Source organism: Pelodiscus sinensis, chromosome 1 (genome assembly GCF_052426305.1).
Source record: "Pelodiscus sinensis isolate ZL-2025 chromosome 1, ASM5242630v1, whole genome shotgun sequence".
Classification (NCBI taxonomy): domain Eukaryota; kingdom Metazoa; phylum Chordata; order Testudines; family Trionychidae; genus Pelodiscus; species Pelodiscus sinensis.
The window spans coordinates 47,554,738-47,568,454 of NC_143052.1; the positions used below are offsets into that span (position 1 = coordinate 47,554,738).

General features: G+C 44.0%; 1 protein-coding gene across 1 annotated transcript in view; it reads right to left on the minus strand.

Moving 5' to 3' along the window:
• Positions 1 to 3,857, minus strand: part of CAPZA2 (capping actin protein of muscle Z-line subunit alpha 2) — a 46,350-nt gene extending 42,493 nt beyond the window's left edge. The window contains exon 1 of the mRNA XM_075929194.2: positions 3,706 to 3,857. Coding sequence (XP_075785309.1) covers positions 3,706 to 3,759 — 54 coding nt within the window. The 5' untranslated portion in view covers positions 3,760 to 3,857. The remainder of the gene's footprint in view (positions 1 to 3,705) is intronic.
• Between the last annotated feature and the right edge of the window lie 9,860 nt (positions 3,858 to 13,717).

Below are 13,717 nucleotides of genomic sequence, written 5' to 3' on the forward strand. Positions count from 1 at the left end.
TCCTATGTATATTGAGCAAACTGGACAGTCTCTGAGACAGAGGATAAATGGACACAATTCAGACATCAGAAGTGATATAACACACAAACCTCTCAAGGAACGTTTTAACCCAGGTGTCGGCAACCTTTTCAAACCACATCAAAATTCAGAACAAGTGGTCAACAAAGAGCCATACAAGAATGCCCATTTGCATGACTGAAAATATACAACTTAATATTATTGTACTTGACATGATAATAGCATAAATGAAACATTGTACTCACAGATATCATTTAATGGAGGCGGTGATGCCATGGAGATAGTGTTGGGGGGAAATGGCTTTTAATTTGGCTCCCCCCCACACTGGCTCCTGCTTTTCCCCCTTGATGCCTCTGATACAGAGGCAGCAAGTGGAGACAAATGAGAGTAGTCGACTCAATTACAACCCTAGGTAGGTGTCTGGTCAGAGGAGAGGGGGCAGGAGCAGACTGGGGATAGGGTGTATGGCCAGAGGGAAGGGAACAGGAACGGGCTTGGGGTGACATTGCGGCCAGATAGGAAGGGGCATGAGCAGGCTGGAGGTTCAGGGTCTCAGCAGGGGTGGATGGGAGAGGGGCTGGGGGTGCAGAGGTCTGGGCATGAGGGGGTGGGAGGCACTTACATGCAGTGCAGAGTGCAGAAGCAAGTTCCCAGGCACCATCTCCCACTGGCTGGATTCTGGCCAATGGGAGCAGTGGGGAAAGCCTCAAGGAAGCGTGTCCCTGAACTGCTGTAGGGAAGTGGCAATGCACAGAGCTGTTTCTGGCTTCTTCCCCCAAGCTGGATCCAGTGGGGAGGCTTGGGGCTCCTCCCCCCGCAAGAAGCTGGTGCTCCAATATTGCAGGGGATCACAAGGCTGGAGTACCGACATGGGCTCCCTACTGCAGGGGAAGTTGGGGGGGAGGGGAGGAAGGGCCTGAGCTCGAGCTGCAAAAAAAGCTATATTTGGCTTCTTACTGAGCCATAGGTTGCCGATCCATTTTAAACCTCTCTGGCCATTCTATAATGGATTTTAAAGAAGCCATTTTTCTATAAAGGAATTTCACCACTCAATTACAGAGAGAGAGTGCTGAGCTGGAGTTCATTTGCATGTTGGATACTGTCTCCCTGGTCTTTAACAAATATATTAACTGGTTAATGCACTACAAAGCCAATTTCCTATGCCTTTGACATTTGCATTTCACATCAATAGCCATGAATGGGACACATACAGCCTACTTAATTAGCTTCAATAACAAGGGTGCTATAATTGACAGGTAATGGACAATTGTTTTTGATATTATATATATTTTGGATTCTGTATTTTCACTCCAACTCATCTGATGAAGTGAGTTTTACCCACAAAAGTTCATGATCTTATACCTTTGGTATCCTTTCAGGTGCCACAGGACTACTCATTTTTCAAATGGACTAACACAGCTACCCCTTCGACTTCTTACAGCACTGAGGTGCATGTGTTATATATTTCACAAGCCCAGAATGTATTATTGGGCAAGGAGGAGAGAGTCAAGGATTTGTACATTTTGGATGGAGAAACAGAATTGCAAGAAGAGACCTCAGAACTTCATTAGATTGGTGATAGAAGAACCTAGACTCAATTAGGTGGAGGGAGAGTCAATTGATTTGGGGAGGGGAGGGGGGGCAGAAACTTATTTACTGTAGCAGAGTGAAGATATGGCAATGCAGTGACAAGTAGCCATAAGTACTTCTCAGCCAGATAAGTAAATGTTGTTTCCAAGTTTATCCTATCCAATTTATTTCCCTATTTTTAAAGTAACTTTTCCATACAAGGCTTGGATGGGACTAGTCAACTACAAATTTGTATCTGTTAGCCTTTACGGTTGCTAATTTTACTATTTCTGCTGCTTTTAACACCACACACACAATGTACTCAATAAATTAAAGGGAAAAACTACAGCCGTAAATGTCTCTGCCCTTAGGAGCTATGAACCATTCTATGCTCTGGTGCTAAATTACTATATGAGGAATGTAATAGCATAATCTATTAACTGATATGCAAAAACTTATAGGTTAATGGTATTGACTATATACATTTCCTTCACCACCCTACCCCCTCCCCAGCCAGTACATTTTTAGTAGACTTACCCTGCTGCAGCTCTGCATTTAAATTATATTAGGAGCTGCACAGGCAGGCAGCCTGGCTCAGTCCTGGCTCCCACTGGGTCCTGGACCTACCCCCGCTATGGCTCTACATTTGAAGTGTACTAGGAGCCACATGGGCAGACAGTCAAGCTCAGTTTCGCCTCTTTACCAGAGTCAACAACACTGGGCAACAAGCAGCCAGTCCACAAGGGGAGCTTGGTTGTTCAGGAGTGAGGCCAGAGTGCATTGGCTACCAGCCCCACCCCCAGACACTATAGAATAGTCAACTAACCGATAAGAATTCATGGGGTTACTTGACTATTCAATTAACCAATATTTAACGTCCCTATACTATACCTTTCACTGCTCTCAGTGACTTCATTTACCCATCTCCTTCTAAAATCCACTGCTAGCAGGCCTGATATGTAGGAAGGCTCCCACATTACAATTAACATTACAGAAGGCATTTTCTGTCTTCTCTTTAATTTCAAGGAAATGTAAGATCTCTCTCAATTCCTTAAAATCGCCCACACTTTTGAGTTGCCTTTACAGCTTCATCAGCCTTAAAACTGTATTTATTAGAGATGAGCAATAGGAGTTACATAAGGACATGAGAGCTATACACCACCATGATGTTGGCATATCTCCACATCCTGATTCTGAAGCCTCCTTTTCCATCTGCAACTGCAATGTGCCTTGGTCCAAGAGAAGGAGGACAGACTGACAAGAGTAGCTTTAACACTCGGGTTTTACAAGATGCCCTTCCCTTATGCATCATCATTTTAGGAAGCTATTTTCAAACCACAGAGGCCAAGTGAGCAAAGAAAGATTTCACATAGCCAAGGGAAAAATTATAAACATCTCGCTGATCCAAAACACTGAGTCTCCTGGAAATGTATTTGCTCTGCCCTTACAATTCACCTCTAAGGATGGGATCTGAAGTCCCCTCCCACGCTCGCCTATCAATGGGGTGGGGGGAGGTGATTCACACAGAGGCTCACTCCTCCAACCTGCAAGAACTCTCCCTTCACTGTATCCCCGGAAGTAAGAGGAGCTCCTACAGACGCCGCCCCCAGGCTCTTTGCAATGGGGGCCGGGAGGAAGACATTGAACTCGGCCCTTACGAGCTATGCCTGCGAGGAGGTCTGGAGACAAGGGAGCGGCCCGAGCGGGCGAGGGGAAGGGCCCGTCTCCGAGACGCCACCCGGCTCGCTCTCTCCGCACCCCCGATCAAGAGGCAGCAGCCGCCCCAGGGCGAGGACCGGGCGAGCCCCGGAAAAGGCGGGGGGAGGAGGAAGGAAAGTGGCAGCGCCTGAGGCCGAGCTCTTTGGGCCGGCCGGGCGGCCTCACGCATCGGACACCGGATCCTGCCCCCAGCCCGGCGCCTGGGGCCTATTTTCAGCCCTCGGACCGTACAAGGCGCGTCGGGAGCTGCCCCTGGGCCGGCCCCGCTGCCGGCAGACTCTGACTGACAGCGCCGGGAAAGGAAGAAGCTAAAAATACAAACGCCGCCGCCTGAGGCAGCGAGGCCCCATCCCGGTCGCTAAGCCCGCCGGGGGCTCCAGCTGCCCCGGCCCGCGGTACCTTCTCCTCATCCGAAAGCTGCTCCTCCAGGTCCGCCATCTTCCGCCCCGCCATGAACAGCCGCCGAGCAGGCTCCTCCCTCCGGCAGGAAAGGCGGGGCCCTCTCACGTGTCTCCCGGCGCCTTCCCCGCGCGGCTCGAGAGGGCGGGACCGCGGCTTGGCCAACGGCCATTGCACGTACGCGCGTGCGCGCAGCGAGGGGCGGGCAGAGCGGAGTGGGAGTCGCATTCGCCGGGGCTCGCGCAGCGCCCGCAGATGAAGGCGAGCTGGGTCCCCGGGGGAGGGTCAGAAACCAGGCGGGTAGATTTCGCGCGGGGGGGGCGGTCAACGTGTTTCGCCTCAGCTCCCTTGTGCGTGAGCGGGGCCGGCGGTGATGACCCGGATACAGCCGATTTCCGGCCTCTCGCCATTGAGCATCCTCCCAGCACCGCTCCCTGTTGGTCTGTAATGGAAAAAACCAAGGACCAGTCCTGCAGCACCTCAGAGACTAGCACAAATGTAGATGGAATCATGAGCTTTCAAGGGCACAACCCACTTCTGTAGCTGACTGTGATACATGTGAAGGGAAGCGCCACACTGGGTCAGATATAAGGGCTATACTGTATTTGAGCCCTGGGAGGACAGGTCAAATTGACAGATATCCCACATGGGAAGCAATTGTTTTTACATTTATTCTTATTTAAATAACATGTTGACTGTCACACGCTTCCACCATCCATAGGCATGGGATTAATAGCACCTGCAGAGAAAATACAAAACTGTGCTCGAGGTTTCAAATATACCCTGACACAAACATTCAGTTGTTACAAGGGGTTAAGACCCAATAGGTGTGCCTCACCCCCACAGCAATGATGGCCCCTGTCTCCAGGTAATAGCCTCAGGACTTCACCGAGAAGTCTGTAGGAATGCCTAACATAATGAATGCTAGTGGGAAGGGGGTAGTTTTAGAAGGTAAAATAAAAAAAGAACAAGTTAAAAATCACCTAGAAAAGTTAGATGCCTGCAAGTCACCAGGGCCTGATGAAATGCATCCTAGAATACTCAAGGAGCTGATAGAGGAGGTATCTGAGCCTCCTGTTGTCATCTTTGGAAAATCATGGGAGACAGGAGAGATTCCAGAGGACTGGAAAAGGGCAAATATTGTGCCCATCTATAAAAAGGGAAATAAGAACAACCCAGGAAACTATAGACCAGTTAGTTTAACTTCTGTGCCAGGGAAGATAATGGAGCAAGTAATTAAGGAAATCATCTGTAAACACTTGGGCTACGTCTAGACTGGCATGATTTTCCAGAAATGCTTTTAACGGAAAAGTTTTCCGTTAAAAGCATTTTTGGACAAGAGCGTCTAGATTGGCACGGAAGCTTTTCTGCAAAAGCACTTTTTGCAGAAAAGCATCCATGGCCAATCTTGATGCGCTTTTCCGCAAAAAAGCCCCGATCACCATTTTCGCGATTGGGTTTTTTTGCGGAAAACAAATCTCAGCTGTCTACACTGGCACTTTTGCGCAAAACTTTTGCGCAAAAGGGACATTTGCCTGAACGGGAGCAGCATTGTATTTCCGCAAAAAGCACTGATTTCTTACAGTAGGAAGTTAGTGCTTTTGCGGAAATTCAAGCGGCCAGTGTAGACAGCTGGCAAGTTTTTCCGGAAATGGCTGATTTTCCAGAAAAACTTGCCAGTCTAGACACAGCCTTGGAAAGTGGCAAGGTGATAGGGAACAGCCAGCATGGATTTGTAAAGAACAAATCATGTCAAACCAATCGGATAGCTTTCTTTAATAGGATAATGAGTCTTGTGGATAAGGGAGAAGCGGTAGATGTGGTATACGTAGACTTTAATAAAGTGTTTGATACAGTCTCGCATGATATTCTTATCAATAAACTTAGTAAATACAACTTAGATGGGGCTACTATAAGGTGGGTGCATAACTGGCTGAATAACCGTACTCAGAGAGTAGATATTAATGGTCCACAATCCTGCTGGAAAGGCATGACAAGTGGGGTTCGTCAGGGGTCTGTTTTGGGACCGGCTCTGTTCAATATCTTCATCAATGATTTAGATATTGGTATAGAAAGTACGCTTATTAAGTTTGCGGATGATACCAAGCTGGGAGGGGTTGCGACTAATCTGGAGGACAATTAAAAAAGACCAGGACAAATTGGAGAAATGGTCTGAGGTAAACAGGATGAAGTTTAATAAAGACAAATGCAAAGTGCTCCACTTAGGAAGGAACAATCAGTTTCATACGTACAGAATGGGAAGCGACTGTCTGGTAAAGAGTATGGCAGAAAGGGTTCTAGGGGGTCATAGTGGACCACAAGCTGAATATGAGTCAGCAGTGCAATGCTGTTGCAAAGAAAGCAAACATGATTCTGGGATGCATTAACAGGTGTGTTGTGAGCAAGACACAAGAAGTCATTCTTCCGCTCTACTCTGCGCTGGTTAGGCCTCAATTGGGTCCAGAGAAGAGCAACAAGAATGATTAAAGGTCTAGAGAACATGACCTATGAGGGAAGGCTGAAGGAATTAGGTTTGTTTAGTTTAGAAAAGAGAAGATTGAGGAGGGTACATGATAGCAGTTTTCAGGTATCTAAAAGGGTGTCATAAGGAGGAGGGAGAAAACTTGTTCATCTTGGCCTCTGGGGACAGGACAAGAAGCAATGGGCTTAATCTGCAGCAAGGGAGGTGTAAGTTGGACATTAGGAAAAAGTTCCTAACTGTCAGGGTAGTCAAAACACTGGAATAAATTGCCCAGGGAGATTGTGGAATCTCCATCTGTAGAGATATTTAAGAGTAGGTTAGACAAATGTCTATCAGGGATGGTCTAGACAGTATTTGGTCCTGCCATGAGGGCAGGGGACTGGACTCGATGACCTCTCAAGGGCCCTTCCAGTCCTAGTATTCTATGATTCTATGTGTTTTCTCCTATTATTGCCCCTGTGTGTGCTTTTGGAACAAGGACCATCCCCTCCCTCCCCCCACGCACACACCCGCACACCTGTGGTTTATCTGTTATTTATGTTTCATACCACTTTGGGTAACTGCCTATTCTTTACGGAAAAGGGATGCAGTCTAGACACAGCCAAAGGGTTTTCCTTTTCCAAAACAAAATCAAATGCATTATACATTGTTACAGGGTTACTTTAGAAACATTAAATTTATTCCAGGACTAAACAATAGCATTAGCATAAATTTTCTTATAACACTTTTCCTTCTAGCATATTGTAATAATTGCTCAAGTCCTTCCAGACTCCTCAGAGTTAACTTTTCACTCTTTTTCCCTTAATCACTTGCTTTGTCTTTCAAATGAAAACTTAATGAGTTTAGAGATCACCATTCCAAGTAATTTTCCAAGAATTAATATCTCCAGTGCCTGTACTTACACTCACACCCTTATTCCTGCTACTGTGCCCTCAGGCTATGTCTATACTGCCAAGATTTTGCGCAAATACCCTTTAACGCAAGAGCTTTTGTGTTACAGTATTTGAGTAAGAGAGCGTCTACACTAGCATGTGCTTTTGCACAAAAGCATTCATGCCAGTGTAGACACTCTCTTGCGCAAGAAAGCTCCGATGGCCATTTTAGCCATCGGGCTTTCTTGCGCAATAAAGTAATGTTGCCTGTCTACACTGGCGTCTTGCACAAGAACAGTTGCACAATAGGGCTTATCCCTGAGCGGGAGCGTCAGAGTATTTGCGCAAGAAGCACTGATTTTATACATTAGAATGTCAGTGTTCTTGCGCAAGTACTCACGGCCAATGTAGATAAGCAGCATGTTTTTGCGCAAAAGCAGGTGCTTTTGCGCAAAATCATTCCAATGTAGACACAGCCTCAGAGTTCTGATCCTCTTTCCCACTCTCACTTGCTTGTTTGCTTTCTTATCTGTCTGGGCCTGATCCTGCTTTCTCTGCTGAATGGCCCCTTTCCACGGACACAGGTTTTGTCCCTTACTAATTTAGCAAGAAGGGTGGGCTCTTGAACTCGCCCCCACACCTTCTGGTTCCTTTTCTTGGGTAAATCCAAATTTTCATTTCTGCAGTCAGCTATTTTTTTTTAATTCCTCATTACAGGCTTTTCGTAACAGCCAGACTGCAGCAGTATCTCTTTTGATTGAGATTAAGGGTTTGTAAACCAGTAAATGTTTCGCCAATTTGTTTTTAAGATCCTCATGGTGTGAGATAAGCTAAGGCATTGTCAGACCATGGGTTATGACTAAACTTTTGTTTCAAAGATATACTTTACCTCTTCTCTTCATGAGGGGTTTCTTTCTGAATTTTTGCTCCAATGTGCCCAGTTTGTTTTTACTGGCAATTTTTAGTCTTATTTGTCACGTACCCTTAATACCCTGTATGAGGGAAGAACGGAGACACTAACCTTCATTCTTTTGGGTTTGACCCTTATATAATTGTGGTTGCAATACAGTGGACCCCATCTCATCTTTTAAATTTGCCAGGGCCACCTTTTTCTATTTCTGTCCCCACTGTGAAAGTGCTTGCAGTCTGTTGTTTAATGACAGGGGATGGTGTTTCATTCTTTTCTAGGTTTTCAACAACTTTTTCCAATTTCTTATTTTCCTGCTTTATTTTTTCGAGCAAATCATATGGCTGGACAGCCTGTTACCCTGCCAGCAGAGCAGCTTTCCAGTGCTTGACAGTCAGTGTTGCTTCCTCTATTCCTATATTTTTTTCATTTATTTGGGAAGCTAGTATAGTGAATGCTGTTTAAGCCATCTTATATTAATTACAAAATTCTAGCTCTTTTACTTTTGTTCCTATTCTTTCCCAGATCTCATCTGAATCTCCTTCCCATTTGGGGATATCATAGTGAAAGAAATTAGATTAGTTTTTCATAATTTGTTCTTGACAGATCCATACTGACTATAATTATAACCTTATTATATTCTGAGTGCTTCCAAATCTATTGTTTAATCATTTGTTCTGGTATGTTTCCAGGTATCAAAATTAGGCTGACTTGTTTATAATTTCATGGAATCTCTTTGTTCCCCTTTCTAAAGATAGATAGTATGTTTTCCCTTCTCCTTTTTTCATGAGCTCTCAAAGATAATTTCTGATAGTTTTGAGATTCCTTCAATTAGTTCCTTAAATATTACAAGATGAATTTAATTAGATTCCGGTAATTTGACCACACCTAACTTATCTAAATATTCTTTAATGCAGTGGTCTCCAACCTTTTTACACCCAAGATCACTTTTTAAATCTCAGAACAGGCAAAGATCTACCGCCCCACCCCTTCCTTGAAGCCCCGCCCTCTCTATTCTCCTCCTGTCCGTCACTTGCTATCCCCAGCCCTTACTTACACACTCTGATAAACAGTTTATTTTTAAATTATGCGATATATAAAATTAAAATAACATGTTTATAGTTATGAAATAAATGGTCTGTTTTTTATTCATGCTACACTGGTCTACAATTTTTTAGAAGTCGTCTGCTTCAGAGATAAAATGTGCTATTTATTATGTATTTTGATGTGCTGAATTCAAATATGACAATTAAAACAACTGACTGGCTACTGTTTCCAAGATATTTAAGTTTTTACATTTTACGTCTATGAATATTGTGTAGATAGTAGAGTTTTAATCATAAATTATAAACCTAGGTCTTTTCATGTGTTTATGGTTGCTTTACATGATAATATTTCACCTGTCCTGTTTATGTAACACTTTAAAAATCAGCACAAGGGTTATATAAATAAAATTTATTATGAAACAAAAGGCAAAAAACTATTATGCACATAGTTTAGTCCTATTCAGTGTCTACTTGGTGCTTCTTGGCTTCTCTCTTGTATTCATTAAATGGAGCATCTCTTGTCACTGTCCAGCAATAGTCTGCAAGCATTGATGGGCTCCATTTGCCCTGATAGCGTTTCTCCATTGTTGCAATGTCCTGGTGAAATCGCTCGCCGTGCTCATCGCTCACTGCTCCGCAGTTCGGTGGAAAAAAATCTAGATGAGAGTGCAAAAAATGTATCTTTAGTGACATGTTGCAACCAAGGCTTTTGTATGCCTTGAGGAGGTTTTCCACCAACAACCTGTAGTTGTCTGCCCTGTTGTTTCCGAGAAAATTTATTGCCACTAACTGGAAGGCTTTCCATGCCGTCTTTTCCATGCCACGTAGTGCATTGTCAAAAGCATCATCTCGAAGAAGTTCACAAATCTGAGGACCAACAAAGACACCTTCCTTCACTTAACCTTGGAAATTTTCCACGAAGGTACTTGAAAGCTGCTTGTGTTTTGTCCATGGTCTTGACAAAGTTCTTCATCAGACCCAGCTTGATGTGTAAGGGTGGTAACAAAATCTTCCTTGATTCAACAAGTGGTGGATGCTGAACACTTTTCCTCCCAGGCTCAAATGACTGTCGGAGTGGCCAATCTATCTCGATGTAGTGGGAATCTCTTGCACGACTATCCCATTCACAGAGAAAACAGCAGTACTTTATGTATCCAGTCTGCAGACCAAGCAAGAGAGTAACTACCTTCAAATCACCACAAAGCTGCCACTGATGTTGGTCATAGTTTATGCACCTCAAAAGTTGTTTCATGTTGTCATATGTTTCCTTCATATAGACTGCATGACCAACTGGAATTGATGGCAAAACATTGCCATTATGCAGCAAAACATCCATGACTTCTAGGAATAACAAGATGCAATTCATATAATGTATGATGCAATACCAGCTTCAGATTGCATCATTCATTGTTTTGCCTAAAAAGCAAGTACTGTCCAAACCCAGTCATAGATTTATTCATAGATCCAGTCAAAGATGTATTTTAGTAATTTCTGGTTTAAATTGAGATCCCTTCCCTTTATAACTCACTTATCCTCCGCCATTCGCAAGTCAAGGGTTGTATATACTGATCCAATAGCATATCTTGAAAACTACAACCAATCAATTTTAAGCATTATTTTCGTTCTCAGTGACCCAGAATTAGTAACGTTTGACTACATTTATTTCAGGAGCATTTTGGCTGTAGAGCAGTGCTATTTAAATCTAAAATGAAGCATTTATAATTATACATTTTGTGGGGACAGAGTTCTGCAGCTGGGGGCAGGGAAGAGGGAACAGGATGCTGGGAGGGCAGAGGACAGGGTTCTGCAGCAGGGGACAGAGTGCCAGTGGGGACAGGTTTCTGCAGCTGGGGACAGGGTGCCAGTGGGGACAGGAGTTCGGGGAGTGGGGACAGGAATAGGGACAGAGTTCTGTAGCTGGGAACAGGGGAGTGGGGACAGAGTTCTGTGGTTCTTCTTCCCCCACAAGGAAGCCCCACGTGCGCACCTGCCCAGGGGACTGACCCCACCCCCTCCAGCACAGGAAACCCCGCGCGCACCTCCCCCAGGGCTGACTCACCCCTCCTGTGCGGTGCAGGGAGCCGATGCTCCCTCCCACAGTTCACCCGGCAGAGCAGTTAGCGCACTTCCGGAATCGCCGGAAGTGGCGCTAAGCTGCGGGACTTCTGTCCATCCCGGGAAGCCGACACTACCTCCATTTTCACTTGAGGTAGGTAGTGGGGCTTCTCGGGGGTGGGAGGGAAATGGTTGCGAGGCAGACAGGACGCCCCGCGAGCGACTGGTCGAGGCCTCGCGATCGACCAGTTGATCGCGATCGACCTGTTGGTGACCATGGCTTTAATGCATTTCCATGTTTTGGAGTGCATTCCTTTCCCCTTATTCTTAACTGTGTTGAATATCTGGTCACCATTAATTCTTTTAAATGACAACTGAAGCAAAACAGACATCGAAGAGCTTAATTTTCTTGATGTCATTAGTTATTAGCTCTCCTGCTCCACTAATCGGAGGACCTACACTTTCCTTCATCTTTCTCTTGTTCCTAATGTATTGAAAGAACCGCTTCTAACTGCCTTTTATGTCACTTGCTAGATGTAACTCATTGTGATTTTGTCTCTACAGGCTGGTGCTATTTTGGTACTCAACAGTTTGTTGATAGTGGCATTATTATATTTTCTGCTTTATTATCCATCCCTTTCTTGTTTTGTTGGATTTCTTTTTAGTTTTCAAGTCATTAAAGAGCTCTTGATGGAGCCATATTTGGCTTTTTACAATTCTTCTTGTCTTTCCTCTACATCAGGCTAGTTTGCTGTTGTGCCATTAATACTGCCTCCTTGGGAGACTGCCAGCTCTCCTGAATTCCTCCTATCTCTTAGATTTCCTTCCCATGAGATGTTAGCTTGATAAAAATCTGCTCTTTTAAAGTCCACTGTCGTTATTCTACTGTTCTCACCCCCTTCTTTTCCTTAAAATCAAGAAATCTAGCATTTCATGATCACTTTCACCCAACTTGCCTTCCTCCTTGAGATTCACTACCAATTTCTCCCTATTGCTTAGAGTAAGAATAAGATTATAGAATAAGATGGATGTCCCTCTGGCTACTTCCTCCATTTTCAAAAACTTGTCCCCAATACATTCCACAAACTAACTGGAAAATTTATTTTGCCATATTACTTTAACTAGCCAGCTATGTGTTGGAAAAGTCCCCAAGGACTACTAGGTTTTGTGTTTTGGAAATTTGTTATTTATTCTAGACATGTCTTATCCACCTCCTCTCCCTGATTTCATGGTCTGTACTAAATCTGTACCATGACATTACTTGAGCCATATCCACATATTCATCCATATCATTTTCTCCCAATAAGCAGTTTCCTTTTTCTTTACTGCTTACACTTGACAAATTTTCTTTTTTTACCCAGGGAATTAATTTCTTCAAAATATTCCCAGATAGGATCTCTCTCATGCTTAGAAGCCATGTTAATTTTTCTATGGCAAAAGCATGGGGGAATATAGAAAGCTGTGTGTGTGCTGAATAACGTCTTCCCTTTTTGTTTCCAGTCTACTCCACTTTCCTATTTATGCTGCCTCCATCCTTACCTATATATTGCCTGTGTCTTTAAGGCAGTGTCTTAACTATGTTCTTTGCCTGGGTTGACCAAGGTCCACCACCACATAAGCACAGAACAAAAACAGTCTGATCCCGCTTCTTTCTTTCTTTGCACGTCACTTTAGTCTGCTGTGAAACAGGAAATGAAAGCCCAAAACTTTCAAGAAGCAAGAGCTAGTAGTTAGGCTAGACCAGGGGTCTCCAAACTTTTCAGCCCGAGGGCCGCATTAACTATCAAACAGCAGTTCGGGGGCCGACTACACACTTGAGGTCCAAATAAAAAACAATCAAAACATGGATGCACTGATAAGTAATTACGCGAAGGAAATTATCACTAAATAAAATAGAGTGCAACATGTTTCGAAATCAGACGCTAATTGACACCAACACCTCCTCATCGCAACAGTCAACCGCAACTGGCAAACTGTGATCAAAATAATCAAGTCTTGAACCAGCAGCAAACCATTTAAAAACTCCGCCACTAGATGGCGTTATATCATCTCATTGACTGTGAACGGAAGTAGAAAAAGTAAGCAGCGAATAAGGTTTTGCAATGTAATGATCGGTTGGAAAACATAACGCACTACTGCGTGCCTCTATTTTAATTCGGTAAAAACATAACGTCCACGTAAGTGGCGGCTGATCTTGGCAGGATACACGTAAATTTCCGTAATTTTTTTTCCGTAGACAAAAAGGTCTCCACGGGCCGGATGAGAGGGCCTCGCGGGCCGTAGTTTGGAGACCCCTGGGCTAGACAAACTGGAGCCATTAATTCATTTTATGAGACTGTAAGCGTATGTGTAACATGTTTGTGATGATGTAATTATAACTTATTTTTAACTGAGAAATTTAGAAATTGATTTTTTTAAAATAAAAATCAGATTTTTTTAATTATTGATTTTTATCCTCCTTGCTTTGAACTGGTGTTCCTCTCACCTATTTCTGGAATTCAGAACAAGTGTATATATATATTTGTGATATACTGTCCCTTTTACTCTGCCTGTCCTTCCTGAAAAAGCTGTACCTCTCTATATGAATATAGCAATCATGAGACTTTCTCATCAGGTTTCTATGATGCCAAATGGCATAATTTGGACTGCA